The sequence below is a fragment of the Esox lucius genome, chromosome 8 (assembly GCF_011004845.1).
Source record: "Esox lucius isolate fEsoLuc1 chromosome 8, fEsoLuc1.pri, whole genome shotgun sequence".
Classification (NCBI taxonomy): domain Eukaryota; kingdom Metazoa; phylum Chordata; class Actinopteri; order Esociformes; family Esocidae; genus Esox; species Esox lucius.
The window spans coordinates 13,750,855-13,777,164 of NC_047576.1; the positions used below are offsets into that span (position 1 = coordinate 13,750,855).

Below are 26,310 nucleotides of genomic sequence, written 5' to 3' on the forward strand. Positions count from 1 at the left end.
TGGTGATAACAGTGGAAGTTGCCTGGTAGACTCCGTGTCACCTGCGTTTTAAATGAGACTGGTCAAAGTTGGGACTGGTCAAAGTTGAGCTGTAATGAAAAAAGGCACCACAACATAAAACACATTTCACCCTGGCACTGCACTGGAAAAATATATTGCATCCCCTCCCTCACAGAAATTAGAATACTTGTAATACTGTTATTGTGTATGTTAAATCAGGTTTGATAAATATAATGTAGAATAATTAACATAGACATGTTTAGATTAATAATCTGACCAAAATGCCCATTTCTGTTAGGCACTGCATAGGCTACATCATAATTCAGAATTTTTTAAAACTTTTTAACCATTACCATTCCTTTTAAACATACTTATATAATAAATATTTCATCTCATTTTATAAGTCATACCTTTCAACGTAGCCTAGTCAAAATCCACCTAGAGATTATTTAGAGATTGCCGTTAATCAGCATTATTTTCCCTTATGTTCTATTGGTCATTGTACAAAAAAAGCAGAAAGAAGGTAAAAAAAATATGTTCATCAACATTTTAAGCCAAACATAGAAGTAATAATATATTGTAAAACCTAAGTAAACAATTAAAACACACATCTCTCCAATAAAAATAATATAATAATTGGTTGTTACATATTTTATTAGTTCAGCATTATGTAAACACATTAAGAAAATATGGACATATGGAATTGAATTAGGAATTATTGCACATTAGCTTTTTTTTTTAATAGCTTTCATTCTTCTGCATGGTTAGACATTTAAAATCTATTTCTGAAAAAAGCCCTTATTTTAATTATTGCAAAATTAGCCTTTACACAACATTTTCTAAATTGAGTAGGCTACTACGGCATGCCATCTGCTGGAAAAATAAGGAAGCGCAGCCCCCCAAAATGTTTTTTCAAATATGAGCTCCTGTTGCTGGGAACATTGAAATCTTAACTCAGTCTCTTGGTGATTTCAATGAGGTTACAAGTCAACATAACATTTTAGACAAAGCAATATTTGACGCTGTTCACTCCATTAACTTGCAGAATGAGGGATCGAAGAGAATTTCACCGGAATACCCTCACTGAGAGAGCAGGTTGTTAACGTGAGTCTGCACCAGACTCTCTGGTGAAGAAAGTTCTTTATAAATACTGTCTTTGCTTTGTCATAGCATCCAGCATATTCAATACCTGAACAAATCACCTGTTCCTAACAATGTAAGACATTCCAGAACAGAGTCAAGTTAACTCACAATAGATTAAATTACTTGCTGAGAATAATCAGAATTCCTAAGAGAGGACATTTTGGAATTATAAATTGTCTTAAGTTTTTGGACTCCATTTGCTGCCATTGGCCTGGGATGGAGTTGGAATTCTAAGCTGTCTACAGTTATGAACGCGAGGTGGATTTGGATTCCTGATGAGTTTGTTGTCAAAGGCTGTGCTGAGTTCTTCAAGAGCAGAAATCTTCTGGTTGTCCATCTGTTTTCCTGGACGTGGGGAGGGCTGTTTTTTTGCAGGTGGAGGCATATTCGTATAGATCGGATTCTCTAGAAATACACAATACAAGGTATTATAACAATAATATATAGAATAAGCAATCAATTGATTTAAGCTAAATTAAAATAATTATTCGTGTTGTGTGCTTTATAAATGATTGATTATATTTGTTTAGCAGCTGCACCGTTAAGAATGCATTATTACGGGGGCAGAGTAGAGAAGACACAGTTAAACTGCAAAGAATGAGGCTATAACCACAGGTAGTGAGACTAACACTGACATGTAATTTTTACTTTTCCCCCATCTCTGTCTCTAAGCCTCTAACCACATACCACCCGCTTTCTCATTCAACACATTCAAGGGGCTGTGAAAAGACAGACCTTATTAGTTGCTCTGTAAATGAAAGCAGGTTTGCTGTTTTTTTTTTTTTTACTGCTGTTGCTCTCCATCTTTCTATGATATGTATCTTTATTACATTGTCTTTCATCTTTTGCTTTGCTCAGATCATCCTCCCCCTCTTTAAACTACTTTTCTCTGCAATAGGAAGTTACAAGATATGGTTTGAGTTTGAAACAGTTTAAACTGTGTTTCCTAACTGCATAAATTCTCACATTCAAACCATACCTGAAAAAAACTGATTTTGATTCCTCAGCTCTTTGTAGTTATTGGCCAATCTCCAACCTTCCAATTTTAAGCAAAATACTGGAGGAATTTTTTTAAACACCAGCATTTTTTGCGCAACCTGAATTTCAGAAATTCCCTGTCTGGTTTTCTAGCCCACCATTGCACTGAGATGGCCTTTGTAAAAGTGGTACATTATCTTAGAATCAACGCAATGGTGCAACTTAACATATGACAGACATGCTTTTAAGCTGTACCCAGTAGGTCTATCAAACTGGCCTCCAACTATCCTAAAGCCTAGTAGCAAGACACATGGAGGAAGCCTTTAGTTTTTATGCCCCCAGCCTGCCAGAAAAGATGAGAGGGGTCAAAACTGGATACAGTTGTGTTCAGAAGTTTGCATACCGTGGCAGAAATTGTGAAATATTTGCATTGATTTTGAAAATATGAATGATTATGCAAGCATTTTTTAAATTGTATTTAAGGATAGTGATCATATGAAGCCATTTATTACCACATAGTTGTTTGGCTCCTTTTACAATCATAATAATAACAGAAATCACCCAAATGGCCCTGATAAAAAATGTACATAGCCTTGAATGTTTGGCCTTGTTACAGACACACAAGGTGACACACACAGGTGAAAATGGCAATTAAAGGTGAATTTTCCACACCTGTGGCTTTTTAAATTGCAATTAGTGTTTGTGTATAAATAGTCAATGAGTTTGTTAGCTCTAGCTAGATAATGAACCATGGGGAGCAGAAAATAACTGTCAAAAGACCTGCATAACAAGGTAATGGAACTTTATAAAGATGGAAGAGGATATAAAAGGATATCCAAAGCCTTGCAAATGCCAGTCAGTACTGTTCAATCACTTATTAAGAAGTGAAAAGTTTGGGGATCTCTTGATACCAAGCCAAGGTCAGGTAGACCAAGAAAGATTTCAGCCAAAACTGCCAGAAGAATTGTTTGGGATACAAAGAAAAACACACAGGCAACCTCAGGAGACATACATGGTGCTCTGGAAAAAGACAGTGTGGTTGTTTCAAGGAGCACAATAAGAAGATACTTTAACAAATATGAGCTGCATGGTCGAGTTGCACGAAAGAAGCCTTTACTGCACCAATGTCACAAAAAAGCCCATTTACAATATGCCCGACAACACCTTGACACACCTCACAGCTTCTGGCACACTGTAATTTGGAGAGATGAGACCAAAATAGAGCTTTATGGTCACAACCATAAGTGCTGTGTTTGGAGAAGGGTCAACAAGGCCTATAGTGAATAGAATACCATCCCCACTGTGAAGCATGGTGGTGGCTTACTGATGTTTTGGGGGTGTGTGAACTCTAAAGGTACAAGGAATCGTGTGAAAATTGATGGCAACGAAAATGCATGAAAGCTGCGCATGGGACGACCTTAAGCACAAGGCCAAGTTGACCCTCCAGTGGTTAAAGCAGAAAAAGGTGAAGGTTCTGGAATGGCCCTCACAGTCTCCTGACCTTAATATCATCGAGACACTGGGGAGATCTCAAACGTGCGGTTCATGCAAGATCACCAAAGACTTTGCATGACCTGGAGACATTTTGGCAAGAAAAATGGGTAGCTATACCACCTGCAAGAATTTGGGGCCTCATAGACAACTATTACAAAAGACTGCACACTGCCATTGATACTAAAGGGGGCAATACACAGTATTAAGAATAAGGGTATGCAGACTTTTGAACAGGGGTCAGTCAATTATTTTCTTTGCCATGTTTTGTTTTATGATTGTGCCATTCTGTTATTACCTACAGTTGAATGTGAATCCCATAAGAAATAATAGACAGGTTTTACCTGCTTACACAATTCTCCAAGGGTATGCAAAATACACTGTATTTTTTAATCAAATCAATCATTACTTTTAAATAGTGCATTTCACTGTGCTTAACAAGTAAAATTGAGAAAAAATTTAGTATAATATAGTGCAAATAAAATATATGTAGGTAAAGAATTGTTAAGTACGATAATAGTAAAAACTGCCTAAGAATGAGTGCATAAGAATAAAAATATATACAACACAATACAATATGTAAATGCATTGATATGATTAGGTTTACTTTTAACACCTTTTAAAAGGCAAGGCTAAAATGGTGAATTTTCTGTATACCTCCGATTTTCAGGCAAGCTGTTCCAAAGAACAGGCCAATAGTGGCTTTAAGAGGCTTCACTAAACATTTTGGTTCTGAGCTTTGGGACAACTGGACATAAATGTAAAAAGCATGTCAGACATATTTGGGTGCCATTAAGTGTGTACAAAAATCAATAATGCAATTTTGGCTGTTTTTTTTCTCTTTGTTAGAAAATATGCTGCTGAATTATGAATGAATTACTGACAAAGACAAGCAGAAATTGCAGTGGTATTTATCCTTCTTTAGTTGCAAAAAATGCTCTACCATCCATTTATTTATGTCAGCAATGCATTAAATCAGGTGTCAATAGGGCTATAATTATCATGGCATACAGACATATATATAGTCTTGTATCAACAGCGAAGCTGTGAAAATCATGGTGGTCATAGGTAGCAGACATATTGATCAGTATAGGTCCCAACATTGAACTTTCAGGGACCCCACTTTTGATCTCTTTTTACATTAAACATGAGAGGCCATCCCAATATGTGTAGTCTGTCAACCTTATGATCTATAGCATCAAAAGTTAAAAACAGTAGTACAAGGAAGTACAAGGAAATGCGCTATACAAAATGCATCAAGTAAATTAAGATTAACGTGACTTGTAATGGGTGCATTGTTATAGTAAAAAAGTATGTACCTCTTCTCATGCGTCTCTTTCGTTCGAATAACATCCAGAATGTGACCACTAGAATGATCAGTATGGCACCCAATACTCCCACTGCTACCCACACCTTCCAGTCTAAAGGCACACTCACAGAGGAAGGGGAAGATGAAGTTACTGCTTGTGGAAAGACAAGTCGGAAAAGCTGCTGTTACGGTAGATATCAAAAGGATACACATCATTATTGAAAATTCAAATGTTCGTGCTGCAATCAAGAAAAATAATTTTCACCTTTAGAAAGATCTTGTAACCAACAATGTTTAAGTGAAAAACAAATAGATAATATCTAAGACAAATTATAAGAAATACACAACTGCAAATTAATTGGCAAATTGATTAACACTTTGTGGTAACACATTTTGCTTGGATTACAGCAGCAGTCCGTTTGCGTAAGTCTCTCTTAACATAACAACCCTGGATTTAGTTATTTTAGCCCTACACTTCTTTTTTGCAAGCCATTCTTTGTTTGATTTGGCATGTAGTGCTTCATTGTGGTGTTGAAAGATTTTTTTGTGTCAGAGGGCAGCAGGGTTTGTGCCAAAATACCTTTGATATTTGTTTCTATTTATTGTTAGTTCTATCCTGACCAGAATGTCACATCTGTACATAATATGTATTATTCCTTTGAAATACATGTTATTTTTTTTTATCCCTCTCCGCATTTGCAGCTTTCAACAAAACAATCTGATAGATCTTTTATTAGCTCCTGGTGGACCATGGCTATCTTTGCAGTGTGCAGCCAATTAATACTACAGAAACAGATCATTTTATTTAGAGCTAATCAGAAATATTTCAGTTGATGTCAGTTGAGAGTAAATTATCTTTGTACATTATTTGAAATGTGATCTCTAAACAGAGCTATGAGCCCCATTATAAAGGGTGGGTACGCTTATGAAACCAAGGCATAATTTTGTATAATTTTACCAAGGAATCATCCATATCTATCCATCAATGTTCCAATTTAATATTGTTTATTACAAAATGTTAATAGGGTGGAAAACATTTCTGACATGATTTGCATAAAGAAAAGCTGCATTTCAATAAAAGTGTGTAGAAGACCTTTTATAACTGCTGTTTATATTCTAAAAATGTGTCTTGTGGCAATCTATTGTAAATAGCGTGGTAGACCTTAATATTTCAAAACACTGAAGCAATACATTTTCTATCTATAACAAATTAAAAGGTAAATACAGAACAGACTTCAGAGCAAATATCTCTTCCTCAATTCTGTATTGTATTTGAAGTATTATGCATGGATGTATCTATTTACATTTAGTCATTTAGCATAAAATGTTATCCATTCTGATTACAGTCGGGAGACCTACCTGGGGAATAAGTGGGATCTTTCCTCTTGGCTGCTGTAGAAAGAGCATAATGAGATTTAAGAATAAATTATGTGCAGCTTCTACGAAATTATTCTGGAAAGAATGCTTCCCCTAATAACTTTTACCTGGAAGTGTGTATTATAGAAATTGATTCAATTGTTACTTACTAACTGTGACTTTAGTTCCATTGCTGCAGTTTTGTTTCAAGATGGGAATCTCTACACTAATTTTGCAATAGTACCATCCACTGTCATTGTATGTGACCTGTTTAAGGTTTAATGCTGACCAAGTGTCCTTTGTTGTTATACTGTTGTCATTCAGTTTCTTTGCAGAGGTCATGTCATTGCAGCTTAATTTGTTATTTTGGTGAAAAATCCAGTTTACGCTGATACGCTGCAGGTTCTGAAAACTGCAATTGAGGGTGAGATCAGAGCCAAGAACAACGTTTTCTTCTCTTGGTGGCTGATTTAGAATCACAGTGCTCAAAGCAGCCTTCACCGTTTCTGTTGAGGGCACCAAAGAGATTTACTGTTAGTCTGGTTAATTAGTTTACTGTATGTGCCAACAGATCAGGGGCAAAGTAGAGCAAAATCTATGGAGTATGATTGGAACTGCAAAAAACAAATCCAGCTGTTATAATGACTAGATAATCAAACTTAGACTAGACATTGATGAGTTGAAGAGCAAGGAATAGTAATCCTACCCAATAAAAGCAGGAGAAGGGTCACTTCTTTCCAGATGTCCATCGTGTGGTCATAACGGTGGTCTTCTGAGTGTGTTCCTGTATATAGCTACGGTACCTCTCTTAGTGAGAAAAGGAAGTGTGGGTGGAAGGAGGTGCTTAACATTTACTGTTTGCTGAAACCACTCATGGGGAAATGAGGGATGGTGGATGTGCACAACAACCATAACCACTGACAGGCTACATGCAATGAACTAATGCTCAGTTGGTAAACTCAGTACCCAAAAGATGGCTGTACATTCACAGGTCCACAGAGGTTGGTGCTGTATGCATTTTGTATACAGCACCAACATGTAAGGGCTTACGATGTCTATGTTTGTATATGCGGTCAAACAGATCTTGTGGGTTGGGGTACCAAAGTGTTACCCTTTGCCACTACAATCAATGATAGTACGATTGGAATATTGGTGTGACTTCCTGTGACAAAACCATTGTTTTGTGTGTGTCGGGGGGGGGAAGGGTTGTGTTTTTTCTACATTTATGCCCGGCAATCAGAGTTAATGAACTTATTTTTTGGACCACAACACCAGTGATTGACAAAACTATGCTAAATATCATGAAAGTTTACATTTAAAATAGGCTTTGTCACTTAATGTTTTCTTAAAATAAACATTAGTAGACACATTTTGTCTTTTTCTTTATATAATAATGTGTTACTTATGTGGTATGAAGAAAAATGGGGTGAGCCACACCACACAGGAAACAGAAAGCATAAAAATTTTTTTTATCTGAAACCCATGGTCTAAATGAGACTTTTTGTGACATATTTGGATATTGAAAATAATTCATAAATTATTTTGAATCTGTCAAGTTGTCAAGGTGAAAATAGGTTCTGTCTTTGAACAAGACAATTAACTGTAATTGCTCCAAGACTATTAACATTTATGCTACTTCACCCCTGATTGGCTGCTTAGTCCTGTCCACTCTGTTCTAACAAACAGAAGACATACAGTACATATGCCTACCGCTTAGCATTCAGGCCTAATAGCTGGATTTTGACCTCATCACACCAGGGAATCTTTTTGCACATGCTCTCAGAATCCTTCGAGGCCTTTTACTCTACCATTAAGACCTGATTGATAGAGTGCTTCAGAGATGTTTGTCCTTCTGGCAGGTTCTGCCATCTCTGCAGAGAAATCCTGAAGCTCTGCTAGAGTGGCCATTGGGTTCTTGGTCACCTCCCTGACCAAGGCCCTTATTGGCCAGTGACTGAGGTTGACCAGGTGACCAGCGTGGGAACGTGAGTGGATGAACAGGGAATGACTGGGATGTGAAGCGTCTTTGGTAATGCTGCAGGCTCTCCTCAGCCATCTGATAGATGTTCTAGATGGGTGAGAGCACAGATCCTGCAGTATGTGGAGATAATGCCATAGGGAGTAAAGAGAGTAAGACGTGTCAGCTCAAATAGACAGCATGTTTCTGATTGGAAATATGGACGGTGATGAGTGCATGTGCGATGACTACATTTGTCTTGCACTCCTTTGAAACAACATCATCTAAGTGTAAAAAACAATTACAACTTATATAGGAAAATTGTAGCAGAAAAATCTGCCATTTCACTTCTCAGGCTTCCACTGCACTCTGTTTTAATACAGTAGGCTAGAATCAGATGTCACTTTTATTTTGCCTTCTAAACCAATAATTTGTTTGAATGCTGAGACTTTGCAGCTGGAAAATGATTTCAGATGGATAATCATATGACCAGAGTGCTCCTTGAACCCATACCCATACCTATACATAACCTTAACTCTCACAATAAATGTAGTCTTCAAATTTGCGACTTCTGGGCAGATCATCCTTGAAGACATGTTTGAGAAAGTTAAACTCCCATTTCTTGGCACTGTTATTGTAGTATACTGTAGAACATGGCGCTTAGCTCCTTTTGAATGTAATTATAAATCTTAATTTTCAACACAATGACTGGAGTTTCTTTCTTAATTCCACAATTAATGGAAAAGATCATGTCAAAGGCAAAATCTTCACTGAAGTGTGATTCAAATGCTACAAATGGTAAAATATTTTAGGATATGCATCTGACACAGAGCTAATCCTTATAGGTGGAAATGAATGAACTTCCATTTGTACGTTTTATTGATAAAGTGTTTCTCACTCCAACTATTTTAACTATGACTTAAACTGTCTGATAACGATTTCATTACTGGATTGGCTTGGCTCCTAGTTGTTTCTGATTTTGCCAAGTTGGGCTATAAGAAAAGCCTGCAGGTATTTCAGACCAGTCATTTAAAGCAATGGTTTTAGCAAAGGTTCACATGCAACAAACAATAGAAAACGACACTACCCAGAGTTCCACTATAACGCGTCTGCGCAAAGCACACGACCGCCATAGGCGTTGGACGAAAGATGCAATGCACTCCAGCAGCATCAGTACCAGCCTAGTAATCAATGTGCTGCAAATAACTGGAAAAGAGAACACGGCGAAGAAAATACATTTTTGCTGATACACCGACACCGGTTCATTGGACCGGCGAGATGGGAGATCAGAAGGTAGTATGCAGGCTTACTTCTCGAACAGGTGTTTTGTGTTTGCGGCGGTAGCAGGGCGTACAAAGAAAGGGGAGCGGGGAGGACTTGGACTTTGTTGCCTACATCATTGCTTGCAATATGAAACGCTAAAATGTTTAATTGTTATTGATTGAAAGGAGGTCCTTATTTCTTGGAGGTAAATCGACAATTTACCTTTCGATGCAATGCATTTGTTCTCTTCTAGAGGACACTCGTTCGTGAGAAAAACTGCGCCTGGCCGTGACAGGTCCCCGAATAGTCATTGATTAAACGTGTTAATGTACACCAATCCAATAAACATTCTTAGCAATCGGTTTACGTTTTTGTTCCTATCTGCCGAGCCAGACGTTGAGATACTATTCTAGTGGGTGCAGAATGTCACATTATACATATTATTGGGGCCTGACGCATTACGCTATATGAATAATATCAATGCCTCGAGGAGTGTATGAACTCACTTGACGGCCGTAGGACTGGACCTTGGAAATATATCTTATAATTTCCTTAAATCTGTTTCTTGTTTTATTCGTACAGTGAGTCAACTTGGCTATGTAAAGATAGGGTGTTCATAATGCCTAAATGATGGGTTAAACACAACCACTGGAAACATAATTAAATTATTGATGCACATACTTACGGTCTTGTAGCAAGATGTACACCCTGGCCTTAGTTAACACAGAAATATATCACAAACATCCTTAGATGCCTTATATTAGATGTAGATGTGGAAGAGTGAAACGTTACTTGACGCCATTGCACGTGGTGAACAGTCTCATATTCAGGTTTCAACCCACCGGTTTTACATTGCCGTCCAAAGGGGACGTCCATCGATTATTCTCAGGCAAACCCTTTAAACTGTATGTCTCTTTCTGCAGGAATCGCTCCGTAAGATCACCACCACCCTAGCTCTGAAAAATGAGGAGATAACAAACTTCATATGCTGTCTGAAACAGAGCCTGGAGAACCTGGAGGTGCACACATATAGACAGCCTATATAGACAGCCTACAGTATTCCAATCGCTAATTATTTTGTCTGTCTGTGCAAGTGTTAAATTGTCAGTATGTTTACAACACAACACTTTTACCAACCTATTATTCATACTATACCATTCAGACTGGGGTGCTCAGATAGTGTATCCATGAACTAATTCCTCCTCTGTTGATCCCAGAGTAACTCCAGCCGTGTCCAGGAGGACTTGGAGGCAGAGTTCAACACCCTCCACTCAGTCCTCGATGAGCTGAAGGACAGCATGGTCACCCGGATCAAACAGGAGAGGGCCAGCCGCACCTATGAACTGCAGGTTAGTTAATCGTTAATGGGCTTTCACAGGAGAAAGATTTTACATGCTTATGCATTTCAATTTTTGAGGTTCCAATATTTCATTTATTAATATTCTACATTATAACTATTTGTATGACTTCCCCAGGGTATCCAATCATAAGATGAACTCATGATCAGTGTAGCATGACTCATTCTCAGGGTCAGAATCAGGATAACTATTTGTGAGTAAAACCATGTGGAGACCTATTCAGGGGTGGGGGGGAGAGATTTTGCAGTGAAAGGCATCATGTGTTGGGGTCCAAAAGGATTGTCCTGTCTGTGTGTGTGATCCTGTTCATCTGTCAGTCAAAGCCACAGCTTATGCAGCTGTGTAATGACATCAAATCACTTGTTCATTTGGGAGGTGTATGATCGATGTCCTCTGCAACAGATCATAGTAGGTTAATTGAAAATGTGACTTGTTAATTCAACTCAAACAACAATTTTTGCTAACTTTTTTCTGTGATGGGAAACCTCTCACACACACACAGAACAGCTCAGAATACGTTTAAGGAAATGTTTGCTACTCTTTCTCTCAGAATCAGTTGAGCGCGTGCTCAAAGGCCTTAGAGAGCTCAGAAGAGCTTTTGGAGGTAGCCAATCAGACTCTCTGCTCCACAGAAGCAAACGACTTTAATCAGGTAAGGCCTGGAAAGCTCTAAAACCAGATTTTCTGCCCCACATTTTATGCAATAATGCCCCAGTTAATTTTATTGCCCCTTTGTCATTCTGTCGTGGTTGTTTGTGCAACAGAGATGTAATGTTTATACTGTAATTGTAAAGCTTTGTCTGCAACTCAGTTTTCTTTGGTCCGTATCTCTCTTCTCCTCCCCTCTGGTTCTTCTCCTTTCCTTCTCTGCTTCTCTCCAGGCGGCCAAAGACATTAAGGATAGGTATAGTACACTGCTGTCTTTTTCTAGAGTATGTTGTTAACCCCTTAACCATCAGCTTACCCAAAGTCCCACATTAAAACCAGATCTAGATTGTAAACCGTCATGCTATAGCAGACCCTTTCATCACCGCTCTCTGTTTCGCCTCTCCAAATGTATAGTTAACTTACACATACAACAACTGCAATTGGAAGAAAATGGTTAATTCAACTGAGAGAAAAGGAAAACTTCAGTCATTTTGGGAAAAACTAATTGTCTCTAAAATAGTACAAAATATCATAAGAACAGAAGGGTTTGGAGGATCAACTACAAGCACAGAAGAATGTAACACCTATAAAAAATGGGAAAATTTTAGTTTAGAATAACTTAGAACCAAAATATTCTCTATCTCTCTCCTCCTCTCTGTTCTGTCTGTCCCAAACATGTGAGTATTTCAGAGCACATGTGCCAGTTCCTCCCAGTTTGGGTAGTGTCAGTTCTGCTTTTCGGTTTCATGTATGTCCAGTGTTCATGAGTGTGTGTGTTTGTGGTGCTGTGTAGGTAGCATACTAGGGCTGTAGTAACCCTATTTTAATTGGTCATTTACTGCACTCACTAACATGTCATTTCAGTCCTTCAGGGGGTTGAATAATGAGGCATGTCTCACTCTCTGTGTCTTTGTCTGGGGGAGAGCAGTGTGACAATGGCCCCAGCCTTCCGTTTGTCGCTGAAAGCCAAAGCCAGTGACAGCATGAGTCACATGATGGTGGACTTCACCCAAGAGAGGGAGATACTGAAGGCCATCAAGTTCCTCCCGGGTCAGTCTGTCAACTGTCATGTCTGCAGAAGCACAACATTACATAGATGTGTTGTCTTAATTCTGTCAAAGGGCTAATAGTGACATTGAGACTGTGACAGTGTTGATATAGATCCGTCAGGAAGCAGGACACCCTCTGTCTCTCTCCACAGTGCCTGCCACCCCGGAGATTTTGTTGTCTGAGTGCCAGGTGTGTGACAACACCGTGACTGTATTGTGGGCTCTGCCGGAGCCGGACGCAAAGATAGATCACTATGACCTGGAGTACCGCCGCACCAACCACGAGGGGCCGCCCAGAGCCCGGGAAGACTACCCCTGGATGGTGGTGGAGGGCATTCGGGAGACAGAGTACACCCTCACAGGTAGGAGTTTAATTAGGGTTCGAGTGAGGAGAGGTTTAGGGTTGATATGGGGTAGGGTTGAGTAGAGGGTTAAATTTGGGTTTGTGACAGGTTTATGTGCACAGGAATGTGCACATGAAGATCGGTCCATACAATGGTCAATGTATAATTACTACAAGCCTATCTTTGGAAGCAGTACCCCGGGATGAGCATATCAAGATGCTGTCGTGTTTGTGTGATTCCAGGGCTCCGCTTCGAGACGCGCTACATGACGTTCCGTGTGAAGGCATGTAACAAGGCCGTGGCAGGAGAGTTCTCTGAGCCGGTTACTCTGGAGACACATGGTGAGTGAACTGGACACGTTCTTTGCCTTGGACTGGTGTTTCTCCACCCTGCTCCTGGGAGCCCCCCTGCCCTGCAGGTTTGAGATAAATCTGCCCTGCAGGTTGTACAGGAAACATTTGTATGGATTTCTGTTCTTACACTTTAGCTACACTGGCCACACACTTTGTGTTGCTATTTAGCCATGTTCATTTTGTATTTTCCCCATCAGAGACAGGTTAAAATACGAAAACCAAGTGTGAATCAATTTTGTTCTTTCAGAGGCAGGTTACATTGCTTTCTATCCTCGAAAAAATTGTAAGGACACAAAGCAAGACTTGCAGTACACCGACCGTTTCAAACAGACCCAAGTTTATTTTTGCATTTGGCAATGCAAATGCTTATTGATGCGCCTGAGCTTTGTGGATTAAATGATCCTTCTCCTCTCCCTGCAGCGTTCTTGTTTAAGCTGGATGCAGGCTCGGCCCATCAAAACCTGAAAGTGGAGGACCTCAGTGTGGAGTGGGACAGCTGTGGAGGAAAGGTTGTCCAGGACATCCGTAAAGACAAGAACAGAACCAACCAGTCTCCCATGCACTCCCCTGCCAGGTCAGAAACACGAATCCTGTGTGTGTGTTTGTGTGTAGAATGAAAGTCGATGCATTTGTTACAACTTGGGCCTCCTCCTACTGACTCTCCCTCTCGTCGCCCAGGACGGCCATGAATTCACCAAAGAGAGTGCCCTCTGCTCGGGTTGGCCGAGACCGTTTCACTGCCGAGTCGTACACTGTCCTAGGAGACACCTTTATTGATGCAGGCCAACAGTACTGGGAGGTGCGGTTCGATAAGGAGAGCAAGGCATTCGCTGTGGGCCTGGCCCTGCGCAACCTTGGCCGCTTTGACCAGCTGGGCAAGAGCAACGCCTCGTGGTGCATCCACCTGAACAACTGGCTACAGCAGAGCCTCACAGCCAAGCACAACAACAAGGCCCGCACCCTGGACTGTCAAATCCCTGACCGCATAGGAGTCTACTGCAACTATGAAGAGGGTGAGACGGACCCCCAGACACACCCCAGACAGAGCTCCTTCCCACCTGATGCTCTAGCACTCGAGCGCCACAACTCAGACTTACATACAGGGCAGAACACAGGGTTCAATCTTCATTAAATAGAATTAAGTTGGTCTGGAGTAAAGATTAAGCCAGGAATGGGTTGGGTAATGTAATCAAATGAACATGTTCATTGGAGCCTAGCTGCTGTCTGTATCTTACTGTCCATTGTTTCTTTCTACTGGTGTAGCTATGCTACTTTAATTGCAAACTTCCACAGAGTTAGTGATTACATTTTTCTCTTCATCCAGGTGTTCTGTCCTTCTACAATGCCAGGACCAAGACACTGATGCACACCTTTAGAACCAAGTTCACTCAGCCTGTTGTTCCAGCCTTCTCGGTGAGAAACGTTTCATTTAGTGTACTTTGTTTCACAATCTAACAGTGGTATGAAATTAAAACCACTATCTTACAGTTTTTTTAGTCACTTTGGTACTATTATCAATAGTAGTGTTTCAAAACTCTTAGAACAAGACTCCAAACGGAGATCATACTTGCAAACCATTAAATTAAATCTTGCATTTAAAACTTTCATTTGGATTGTAAACTTTCACTGCAAGATCAGTGGTCCAACCACTAAGCTTTTGGTGAAATACAACGAGATAATTTGTTAATTCATCAACACATAACATAGTGCAATCCTTTCATAGTGCAAATAATTTTAACAATCAGTTAGTCCAAGACCAAACAACATAAGTTTCAAAATGACATGTTTCAAAATGACTCATTGAAGTGCTAAAGGTCTGTTACAGATTAGGTAAAACCTTTCCTATCATAATTGACAGAAAATAATTTCCATAATTTCTATCCCATAATCATTTAATAATGTTTTGTCTAATCAGTTGTAGCAAATACTATCACAAAGAAACAAAATAAATATCATTGTTTTAAACACACTACACTTATTTGCGTCAGTTCTGTCTTTGGTGTTTGGCCATGATATATTGTCCACATCACAATGAATATCTTAATTTTTCATACAATGCGGGAATAGATTTTTTGGCATGGCAAATACATATGTGATATTGGTCACCTTTGATGTCATGACATGGCTTATCCATGAGCTGTAGGAGGGTGACATGCTCATGGGGATGGCAGTCATTGACCTTCCACCTCCATAATATAAAGGAGATTACAGGGCAGGTCTAGGAACAGGAATTAGGGATTGGCCCAAAACCATTCCGGAATCACTTCTGAATGGTGGAACCAACATTATCACACACAATTTCAATGAGTTCCTCAATGAGGTGTGCAACTCCAGCATTGTAAGACCCAGGAAGTGTCACATGTTACCAGTTGTGGTTACCAGTGTGAATGGCAATCATGTACTGTATATGACAGTATGGTGTAGTACATAGGCAGTGCTGTGGTATTTCGTGTCTCACACTACCAACACCAAGGTTGTGGGTTTGAATGCCACTGAGGTCACATACAAATCTATGGCATTAGGGTGGTGAATCTGTACATTTCCATCTGAACATAGTAGGCAAAACAATGTAAAATACAGTATATTTACCAAATGGTTGAGTGATGATTAATTGGGAACAATGAGCATAGCGATAATAAAAGGTATTTTAACAATAGAGAAGAAAATCTCATCAAAAGTTATGCATGTATGTTTCATGTCAGTGTGAAACTTCTTTGTAGATGGTTTATTTCTGCACTCAGTCAATATCCGAGGTACACAGAGTTGTGAAAAACGGTATCTATTGTGGTTCTGTTGTGTTTATCTGATCTGTTGTGGTTTTTGTACTAAGAATGATGAAATATTACCAATATTACTTTTGTGAATATTACCAAAGTGTACCAAAAAAACGATAAAACCTAAATCACGGCTTGAGATTCGTTTGTGTCCTGGTGCCCCCTGCAGGTGTGGAATGGGAGTTTCTCGGTTCAGACGGGTCTGCAGGTGCCTGGTGCAGTGCAGAGTGGCCAGAGGAAGAACAGTGGTACTAGCAGCTCCAACGCCAGCCTCACCTAGACCCAACTGGGTCCCGGCCTCAACCGCTGCAGCAGAACTTTACCCCATAAAGGCCATGTGGTGCTGCCCATCACATGCCCGAATGCCACTACACGCCACGCCTGCCCGGGTTCCTGCTCTGCCTCATCGCATTCAGCTCACTACACTCCCTGTGCCTTCCAGAGGGGCAGTCATCCGCATACACACGTATGCAGAACTGTATCTTAAATTTAATTCATATCTATAATCAAACAAAGGCCAAAAGACCATCACCCAGTCACCAGTGTGTTAAATGCTAGGCACAGAGTTAATATTTCAATGCTAGTGACATAGACCCCCATGCAACTGAAAACAAATCTACAAGTTCATATAACGTGGTTGTCCTAGAGTATTCATTAACATACACTGAATGTTCAGAATCCCATGCTTCTAATTTCACTAGTTGCTTCTCAGTATAGAATCACCCATATTTACCTGCATAACCCAAATAATTTAGTAGCAAAGTTAACCCAACTGCTTAGAACTACTATAAACACTAGGTTAATTCAACATAAGGAATGTATTGAATTCTACATTGCCAGCAGGTGTGTGGATGCAGAGGTGGAGATGCTGTACTGCTGACTAGAGTTGAGGAAGTGTATGTATGGAGGAGCATGAGTCAGATGTACTGAATAGGAGTGCGTTTGTAATGTACTGTAACGTGTTCCTCTATTTTGTCACGTTTATTCCCCAGATGAGCAGCCTTTTATGCTGTTTACAAATGTTAATGGCCGTCCTTATTCATGTCACCTGATGTCTAAACTAAGCGCTGGGGTGCGATGGTTTTAAATGTAGTCCGAATGACATTCTTGTCATGTCGATGCCTCGTATGAATATAACCTGCAATGCAAATGCCTCCACTTGAGTTTTTAACTTTGATAGGTTAAAACAATGTAAATATTCCTTTAATTTTTCCACTACAGTTTGTCATCCACTGAGTTAATAAAGCAGTAAGAAAGTCCTGTGTTTCTCTGTACATTGACAAAAATAAGTATTTCAGGAATATAAATTACATTTTAAAAGACAGGGTACATTTTCTTTGTATACAATAATATTGACAGGATATGGTACCTATGGTTTTTGTCAAGTCTTTTGACCAATCAGATCAGAGCTGAAAAAGATGTGAAAAGATCAGATGTAAGTAATGAAAAAAACTATTAACGGAATATATATCTTAATTGGGCTGCCTGTTTGGACAGCCTAACACCTTCACTGACAATTATCTGTTGTACAACTAGTAGATGGTCCCAGTAATGGTAGATTTTTTTGATCAAGCCAGAAAACAAAAAAGGAACAAACAAAGAAACAAAACTGACAGTTATAGACATATTTGACACTGAAGGCCTATTAGAAAATCTATTCACTTATATAATGTGCAAATATACAAACACTTGGTATGGATAATGTGGCATTTACATGGTGATTTACAGTCCATTCATTTGCTAGTGTGTTGTTTGGACAAAGCGATCCAGGAAGAAGGAATCAATATGGTGTTAATCTTCTAGTCTAGGCTGACACCCAGCTGACAAGAAGCAGAGACTTAATCTTCCAGTCCAGGAGAAAAGGGTAGGGCAGCTCAAAGAGGATGAGTGGAAAAGGTCCAACATGCATTTTCTTTCCTGATTATGTCCATATTCTGATGGTGCACACATTTTAAGACATGTTTGGGCAATTGAAAGCATTGCAATCTGATTGGGATCATATATTAAGTGTAAACCGATCAGGACAAGATCAGGATGATGCATGTTGGTGGCAGGTATAAATGGGGCTACTGTTTTTGCAGTAGTTGTAGGTGGCTGAGGAACAGGTTTGTTCACTGCCTGATTGTCTAAGCTGCCAGAAGATGTCACTGTTCATGGGCACGCCTCTTCTCCAACTTAAGTTTCAGCTCCTCAGACAAGGCTGAAAGATGAAAGTCAAGATAACAGCATTTAGGAATTTAACTTTGGATTTAACGGATGGAACTCTTGTTAATGGTTTGAAAATATAAGGACGGAAAACAAATGCTGGGCTTACTCTGTGCAATAGTGTCTGGTAGGAGAGAAGTCAACCTGGCATCCAGAGTGTCTGTTACGGTGTGAGTGGTGCTACGAGGTGTAACAACCGGGGGCTTCAGGGCCTTCCTCTCAGTTCCTAAAACACAGAGGGAGAACATCTTCACTGATTCCCAAAGGGAATATTCACTGTCAGACAAGCAGCAGATTTTAATAGCAAGACCTAAACCATGGCCATGTGAAAATCTGCATCCCTTTGCCATCTTGGTTGTTCCTATACGGCTCCTCACCCTGAATGTAGATTATGGGCCATGGGAAATTATAATCCATGCTGTTTTTCACCATTACAAACGCTAGCACAAAACCAATGGATGTAGAGTGAGCCATTTTAAAGGGTCTCTTCCTTGTGGAAGAGAGTAGGTTTCATGTATACTAAGAAACGAAATAAGCACACATCTCAGTTCTGTATTATTGTCGGTCTGTTTTATTTGCATGGTTTACATAAAAGATTTACAAATGTCTAACCATGCGTATTCCAGAATAATTTGTCTAAAATAAATCTTGAGTTTTCTTATACTTTTCATGTTTAGGAACAAATCATGTATTTCTGTTTAGCCACATTAAGTATGGGTTTTAAAATGCATTTCTGTGCACCAGAGCAGTAGAGGATACTATCCCACTATGTCTGAGATCTTTGGAGTAGTAGGGCACCAGCAGTTTCAAGACAGTGGGACTCACTTGGTAGACAGAAGGGAAGAGGCTGAGGTGGTTTAACAGGCAACTTGGCAAAGTCCTCCTCCGCTTCCCCTGAAAAAGCGACAGAGTCTGAGGAATTAAGTACTACCTAAAGAGCGTCCGAAGACACGGGCGTTGGGAAGGCTACCAGGAATGTACTCACGGTGATCGTTGAGGTAAAGTCTCCTGTCTGTTTCTGACTGAGACTCTGGAAATGGCATACGATCCCTTTGACCTGGAATAAAACACAATAACCATCTTTTCATGACAACTTATTGAATCTGATAAACATATCCACTTCAAAGACAACACATTTATCATTTGACGCTTGAGAAGTGTTTGTGTGTGTGTGTGTGTGCGTGCGTGTGTGTGTGCGTGCGTGTGTATGTGGGTGCATGTACTGATTTCCGTAATCAGGATGGAGGTCCCAGTTAGGTGGGTATGTACTGTGTACCTGGTTTGGGAGGGGGGGCAGGGACTGTCACAGATGGGGTGGGGGCACGGCGGGTAAATTCTACGCTGTTCTCCTCTCTTCTCTCTCCATTCTCCTCATTCACATGAACAAATGCTGTGAAAACAGAGGATGATTGTTCTGACCGGCATGACGGAAAAGTAACAGAATCACACTAAAAACGTAGAAACAAGCCCTTTCTTACTGATGCTCTCTTCGTAGGTTCCCTCCATAATAAAGGGTGTCAAAGCTCCACCCGTCTTCTCCACCAGACAGCTGATGACATCATGAAGCGTGTCACAGTGGATCTACCGGCAGAACCATTATTTTTAAATAACATATTCCTAACATATTCCTAACATATTCCTAACTCTCACATGAAGTGCACTTGCTATATTCACTTTTACTTGTTAATTTGGATATAAGCATATAAATGTGATTAAGATGTTAAAACTGTTCCCTACTCTACTCAGTGCTTGTTTTCTCACTTAAAAAAATGTAGTGGTCCCTCTCTACCTTGGTCTGTTTGAGGCCAATGGAGAGTGGAGGTCTTCCATCAGACAACAGAAGACTTTGCGGCTTATGTTGACCAACATAAATGTGGCTTTTGTATAGAAAACTATTTCTGGTAAAAGATGTTGTAAAACACTATCATTCCACTATTACTATAGATATACTAAAATGCATTATGTATAATAAAATTCTACATAATGCCCCTTCTGCATGTAAGAAAGCTGAAAACAGACTGTGTCGATGTGAAAATCACATACCGTGTCAGAAATAAATCTAAAATGTTTAAAGATCGGCTAAAGCAGAACTAAGAAAAAGCCACCATGACAGAAAGCACTAATGTAAGTAAGATGTATTATCATGGTGATTAGCTTTTCTACAGAAAGACAGACAACTCAGTGTGTTATGGTTTATTGTCTTGCGAGAACCTGTGGAATGTTTCATCAGTGTTTCCCTGACCTTTCCCTTGCACTGTGTTAACCTGCCGTTCAAAGTCTTTCTATGATCATTCTGATGATCATAGAAAACAAGAAAAGTGGAATCAAAAATAAGTTCAATAAATAATGATGTCATACAAGGTTCTAATACATTAATTACAAAAAAAAAATATTGTTTCAAGTGTGTGTCCAATACATCTGTATTGAGGAAGGGAAAAGCAGAATTGTGGGATTCAGGAAGAGCTCTGAAACACTCACAGGAGTCTCTAGATCAATGGCGAATGCTCCATCCTGGGTCCTTGACACACGATAGTGTCTGAATATAGACCTGACGGGAAAGAGATCCAGTGTCAGTTAGAGGCACATTAATGAGTAGTAAGTAATAATCTACTGTTGTCTAATCGATCACATGAGCAAATCCAGCTCTGGAAAAAATGAAGACCACTGCACCTTTTTCTTTCCTTTCCAAAAAAGTTGAAAAGGAAGGTTTTGAGCGAGGAACGGAAGGGTTAAAATTAACAGACCACTGCAAACTGAACGCTTCTGTTCCTCACTCAAAACTTTCCTTTTCAGCTTTTTTGGAAAGGAAAGAAAAAGGTGCAGTGGTCTCTTCATTTTTTCCTGAGCTGTAAATAAGGGCATGCGCATTCAGGTGGTTCAGCACGTGTATGGGCTATCATGGACACTGGGAACGTGATGTCAGTTTTCTTTGATTCAACAGCAGACGTCATTGGCCAGACGTCATTGGCCTGACGTCATTGGCCAGACGTCATTGGCCTGACGTCATTGGCCAGACGTCATTGGCCAGACGTCATTGGCCAGACGTCATTGGCCAGACGTCATTGGCCAGACGTCATTGGCCAGACGTCATTGGCCAGACGTCATTGGCCAGACGTCATTGGCCTGACGTCATTGGCCAGACGTCATTGGCCAGACGTCATTGGCCAGACGTCATTGGCCAGACGTCATTGGCCAGACGTCATTGGCCAGACGTCATTGGCCAGACGTCATTGGCCAGACGTCATTGGCCAGACGTCATTGGCCCGGAGTGAGGGGGAATAGGGAAAAGCGTACCCGCAGAGTTCCTGTCGGGTGGATACGGCAAACGAGGCGCCGTCCCTGCCGGGCCGCAGCAGCAGGTTTCCACTCTCCGGGTGCTTCTCCAGCACCATCTCTGCCTCAGTACGAGACACAGGATGGTAACACCTGCAACGCAGAGCCTCAAAATGTAACACGTCTGAACAGCAGATATCAAAGGCCTAGACCATCATGCAACTTGAATCCCACTGTCGTCCCTCAGTCCAGCCGCTAGCGTCCACTCACGCTGGCATGTCCTCTATGAGGCTGAGGTAGAGGTTGGAGCTGGATGCTACAGCAGTAGCGGCGGGGGCAGGGTGTGCGGTTTTCCGTCTCTCCCTCTCGGCCTCCACAGTCTCCCTCAGCATATGGATCTGGCCTGGCAGGAGGTTGAGTGAGTCGGGGACTGACAGCTGGGGGTGGTGACACAACAAGGTTTTACCATCATTGACACTGAGAAATGCTGGAAATGCTTCAGGCCGTAATGACTAACATGTGATGTAATGCCATTGCTTCTAATGCCGTCATCATCAAATTCCACAGACAGATAATTACACGGTGTTACATCAACATTCACCCTGAGTGAGACTTGCTCACTTTGCAAAGCAAACTTTAGTGCACCCCCCTCTTCAGTGTCTGAGGAACTTTTTCTTATGTCATGATTAAATAAATCTCATGATCTTCCCAAAACAAGGGTAAATATATATATATTTTATTCAAAGGTCCTATCTGGACTGCCTGAAGATTACTGACCACCACAATATGAATTAATATTATGGCAAAAATTGTTCTGGCCTGTGGAGAGCACAGCTCATAGCCAAGGGATCAGCTCATAGCTTGGGGATCAGCTCATAGTCTGGAATCATGTAGATTACACTGAAATACATTTACTAAATTACAGTATAATCCTGTCTGTACAAAAACAAATGACATCGTCAAGGTCAGTAAACAGCAAGCCTTTCACTATTTCTTCAAATACATTTGTGGGATTGTGGGAATACTGTTTGATTTAGGCGCTGTCGCCGTAATGTTGGTGAACTATGACTTTTAATGGCCAACTGTTTTATTGATTTGACATGGGAATATGTGCATTTCTTTATAATGAATACATCTACTGTGGGAAAAAGATTTGCTTTCTCACCGTGAACAACAATGATTTTCAGCTTGCTCAATGCTATACTTGCAAACTCTCAAGTGTTATTTAAAAGCCTAATTACCAGGCTATGGGCCCAGAGTCAACTGAATTATTCTTAGTTTGCTGACCAGGTGTTACAAGGAAGAACAAGCCTATTGGGACGTATGTGACCTGCTTGTCATCATTTTACACAAACCTCAACTACAGAGTAGATGAAACCTTTCCATAGTTCGCGAGTCTCTAAACTGGGGGCCTGTAAAAGAAAGGGAGTGAGAGAATACATAAAACCACTGAGAAAATAGTATTGTAAAAGACTGAGGAAAAAAATAACCTCTGCCCTTACAGTGATTTTGATTTCTCTGTCCTTCATGTGCAGGATAAGTTTGGCTGCCTCCAGATTTTTGTCCCGACTGCAATCATCTTTCAAGGAGATGAATTCACTGAGATCCAGTTTCTCCACATACTGTTAAAACAAGCCGAGTTGAGCGTAAAATAATACTTGGGAGTGCCCACCACTCCCAATACATCCACCACTGTCACATTTACAACTATCACATGTCCTCATGTCTCTTGTCATTCACTCACAGTGTTTTCTTTGCTGTTGTTGAAGAAAAGAAGAGTGTTTCCACACAGGCATGTCCATAATTTCCGAGACACCTGGATAGACAGACAGAGAGAGGCCTGTTGATCAAAACAACATTGAATGACAGACCATGAGGACATAAATACGCCTTCTGACCAGAGACCATACAGTATGACCTGTTAGACCCTTTGTTTGGCACCATTGTGACATTTCAAGATTTTATTCCGTTTTTTAACTCTTATCTAGAAATTAAAGCAGCTGCCTGAAGAAAGTGCTGGACCATACGGCAGTTTGAAAAAAGGTTGAAATAGAAGGTTAATATGCGATGTTTCAAATGTACAACACACAGAGCCATGAGATACGCTTCCATTCACTGTCAACAGTGAAGCTGTTATGTAACATCTGGCCAACTGACATAGTGTTGAGAGTGTAGCGACGGAACTGTTTTTTTTAAGTTGCGAAAAGAATTCTTGCCAGAATACATTTTATGAATTTCCATTTGAGTGACCAAACAACATTGTCTGCTTTATGTCCCAGTTGTTAGCCACAGTGTCATCGCTAACTTCCTAATCTGGCCCCATTTCCATCATGGTCACTAAATCATGTCCCCCTTTCCAAATACAATGCAAATACATATGATTTTTTTTATTATTGTTTATTAGCTCGATCTTACAGTCAATCAAATCATATGTATCTAAAATTGCCATCAAGGAATAATTGTGATTTTCAAAAACGTGCGTGCAACAATCATTGGCCGAAAATCTTATTAACAAAATCAAATTGATGTATAATCATGTGAAAAATAAGTACACCCCTTGGAAAGTTGTGATACGTAATCTTCATTTCAACATTACTGACAGATAAAGTTAAAGTTTGAATAAAAAATAAACGAACCCCTAGCTTCAATAGCTTGATTTGCCTCCTTTGACTGAAAGAACTTCAGCGCTTCATATTGTGTTTTTTTGTAACTGTCCATCAGTCTCTTACATTGACTGGAAGGAATTTTTGCCCACTCTTCTTTACAGTCCTGCTTTAACTATGTAATACTCAACCTTTGACTTGTCTGTCCAGAACAAATTTTTCCACATTGTTTTTACCTAGGGGTTATTTGAGTCTAGGAACGTCTTTTGGTGAGCTATTGGCCTGGGACGACTTGTAGAATGTAGATTGCCAGTGGTTCTGAATTTTCTCTAATTTGTAAATTATCTGTCTGACTGTGGAATTATGCACTTTGAAATGCTTTATTTTTTTAGTGTAAGTTAAAGCTAATGAAGAACATTTTATTCACAGCCTTTTTTGTTCATTTTTACCTAGGGTTCCAATGATTCTGGAGGGCACTGAATCTCATCTTACCTGGTGTAAGTTCTGGCATAAATTGCTGGCAATAATCACCCAAATGGGTGCTACATGTTTGATGTGGAAAAGGTGATGTTCCCAACTTACTATAAAAATACCTTCAGTTGTCAAAAAATAAACAACATCTTATTATTAGTAAGCTCTGGGTGAGCACAGTATACAGTTACTGATAACTGGACTTCCTTCATGCATATCCTGTTAACTTGCCTGACTCACACTGAGTTCCCATCAAGACTTTGTGGTTTGTAGATTCAATTATGGTAAATAACACACCCTATTCTAAAATAGGACAATAGAGTAACAAAAGAAAATAAGAAAAAGTTTGTTAATCTCTCTCCCTCAGTGACACCAGCCGTATATTTTCTTAATGGCTCTGTGTATCCTAGTAGATAAACCAGTTCCGAAAAATTTCCTTCTGTACTTACAGGGAAAGAAAAACACCCTACCAGAAACCATTTCAAATGCCTGCTCCACCCATTAGCTAGGAATGTCTGAACTTTAGCCTAGGTCATATACCTTACATAAGAAAAGTAAATCAATATTTTTAGTTGAAGAATTGTTTCACAATCAAATAGTTTCATATCGCTAGGCCTGCATGAGCACAGATTTAAACCATACCCAATTGGAATCATGATTTGGAACCGTCCTATAAGATTCTAATGTTTCCATATTGGTCTAGTTCGTATAAGAACCATTCCTATATGATTCTTGGGCTTTTCTAAGAGTTCTTACTGGAACTAATACCATAAGATCTCTACAAGACTTCTCTAGCATAATTTTCATACAACATGCAACATCTCCAGTTACAATCCCAGGATGGTTCCAAATCATCATAAAAATCCAATGCAATTGTTGACTGACGTAGAATCGTTGCAATTTTGAGAATTGCCAATTAACTTGGCACATTAGTGAATCTTGCTTTTTATCCAACCTGTCTTTTGAGACACAAAATGTGTAGGGCGAGGCATCCTGAGTGTCGTCATTTAACTTACACAATTGGGCTAAATGGATTTCCAGTTAATAATTTTGCTCTAAATTACGAGATTACGTAGTCTTGTGTTGAATACAGCAAAATATAGACAGCCCATAATTAAACTACATGTATTAAAAGAATAGCCTCCATAAAGTAAGAACATTATACCTTGTCTTGGAATGATCTCTTCTCCAGGAATCCTTCGTAATAACAATATGGAATCTGGTAGCGCCTGGCTCGCTTCGTGGCCGCCATCAATTTCGTGCGCCCACGATCACTTTACGCAGGGTGATCGTGGCTCCCCGCTCTGTTGGTAAATTGGTTTGACAACGTCTGTGACTGGGTGGACTTGGAAGTAAAAAAAATATAGCAAAATTACCCGTGAGGTAATTGGTTGTCCAGCTGTAGTTTGTAGAAACATTAACTACGTGCGCGAGTGTACTCTGACGTGCGGATTGAAACAGTGATGCTTTCAGTGAATGCTTACGTTTCTAAACGTTCAGTTACAACGTTAACAATGCTGTACTGAACGATCAGTTGAAAAACTGCGGCTTTGGGTTGTGGAACGCCATCGTCAATTCACGCCATAATTCGCCACACCCACCGAACGGGAGCAAAGTAACTGAGTCGGTGGACGACGGAATCAAGTCAATTGGAGCTGAGGCTGCGTCAGTGGGCTCCAGCAACCCTACTTCCCGGAGCTATGGTGATATCTATTTCTGATTCTTAACAACTTGC

General features: G+C 40.0%; 3 protein-coding genes across 3 annotated transcripts; 1 reads left to right on the forward strand and 2 right to left on the reverse strand.

The window, feature by feature from the left end:
• Window positions 1-644: 644 nt before the first annotated feature.
• Window positions 645-7,100, reverse strand: LOC105011605. The gene is made up of 5 exons (XM_010871768.3): window positions 6,984-7,100; window positions 6,448-6,783; window positions 6,281-6,313; window positions 4,932-5,033; window positions 645-1,548 (listed from the first exon to the last, which is right to left on the reverse strand). Exons 1-5 carry the CDS (start codon window positions 7,024-7,026, stop codon window positions 1,322-1,324), a joined length of 741 nt encoding a protein of 246 aa, XP_010870070.2. The 5' UTR covers window positions 7,027-7,100; the 3' UTR covers window positions 645-1,321.
• A 2,227-nt stretch (window positions 7,101-9,327) lies between these two features.
• Window positions 9,328-17,282, forward strand: fsd1 (fibronectin type III and SPRY domain containing 1). Its single transcript, XM_010871771.3, has 12 exons — window positions 9,328-9,527; window positions 10,421-10,516; window positions 10,715-10,846; window positions 11,406-11,507; window positions 11,737-11,759; window positions 12,432-12,553; window positions 12,705-12,914; window positions 13,139-13,237; window positions 13,670-13,823; window positions 13,928-14,262; window positions 14,574-14,662; window positions 16,193-17,282. Exons 1-12 carry the CDS (start codon window positions 9,513-9,515, stop codon window positions 16,301-16,303), a joined length of 1,488 nt encoding a protein of 495 aa, XP_010870073.1. The 5' UTR covers window positions 9,328-9,512; the 3' UTR covers window positions 16,304-17,282.
• On the reverse strand, window positions 17,209-26,158 carry stap2b (signal transducing adaptor family member 2b). Its single transcript, XM_010871770.4, has 13 exons — window positions 25,741-26,158; window positions 23,246-23,317; window positions 23,004-23,123; window positions 22,857-22,913; window positions 21,772-21,938; window positions 21,523-21,654; window positions 20,707-20,776; window positions 19,707-19,809; window positions 19,505-19,618; window positions 19,214-19,285; window positions 19,054-19,122; window positions 18,338-18,454; window positions 17,209-18,223 (listed from the first exon to the last, which is right to left on the reverse strand). The coding sequence occupies exons 1-13, from the start codon at window positions 25,825-25,827 to the stop codon at window positions 18,168-18,170; spliced, it is 1,236 nt and encodes a 411-aa protein (XP_010870072.2). The 5' UTR covers window positions 25,828-26,158; the 3' UTR covers window positions 17,209-18,167.
• Window positions 26,159-26,310: the final 152 nt, after the last annotated feature.

Excerpts from the sequence above, each read along its gene's own strand:
- LOC105011605 (XM_010871768.3), bottom strand. The coding sequence starts at position 7,026 with ATGGACATCTGGAAAGAAGTGACCCTTCTCCTGCTTTTATTGG. Across the intron at positions 5,034-6,280 it reads AGATCCCACTTATTCCCCAG|ACTGGAAGGTGTGGGTAGCA; the intron begins GTAGGTCTCCCG and ends GTGTGCCTTTAG. Across the intron at positions 1,549-4,931 it reads AAAGAGACGCATGAGAAGAG|AGAATCCGATCTATACGAAT; the intron begins GTACATACTTTT and ends GTGTATTTCTAG.
- fsd1 (XM_010871771.3), top strand. Across the intron at positions 13,824-13,927 it reads CCCATGCACTCCCCTGCCAG|GACGGCCATGAATTCACCAA; the intron begins GTCAGAAACACG and ends CTCGTCGCCCAG. Across the intron at positions 14,663-16,192 it reads CTGTTGTTCCAGCCTTCTCG|GTGTGGAATGGGAGTTTCTC; the intron begins GTGAGAAACGTT and ends TGCCCCCTGCAG.
- stap2b (XM_010871770.4), bottom strand. The coding sequence starts at position 25,827 with ATGGCGGCCACGAAGCGAGCCAGGCGCTACCAGATTCCATATTGTTAT. Across the intron at positions 21,655-21,771 it reads CTCATAGAGGACATGCCAGC|GTGTTACCATCCTGTGTCTC; the intron begins GTGAGTGGACGC and ends TCTGCGTTGCAG. Across the intron at positions 19,286-19,504 it reads TGCCCCCCCTCCCAAACCAG|GTCAAAGGGATCGTATGCCA; the intron begins GTACACAGTACA and ends GTTTTATTCCAG.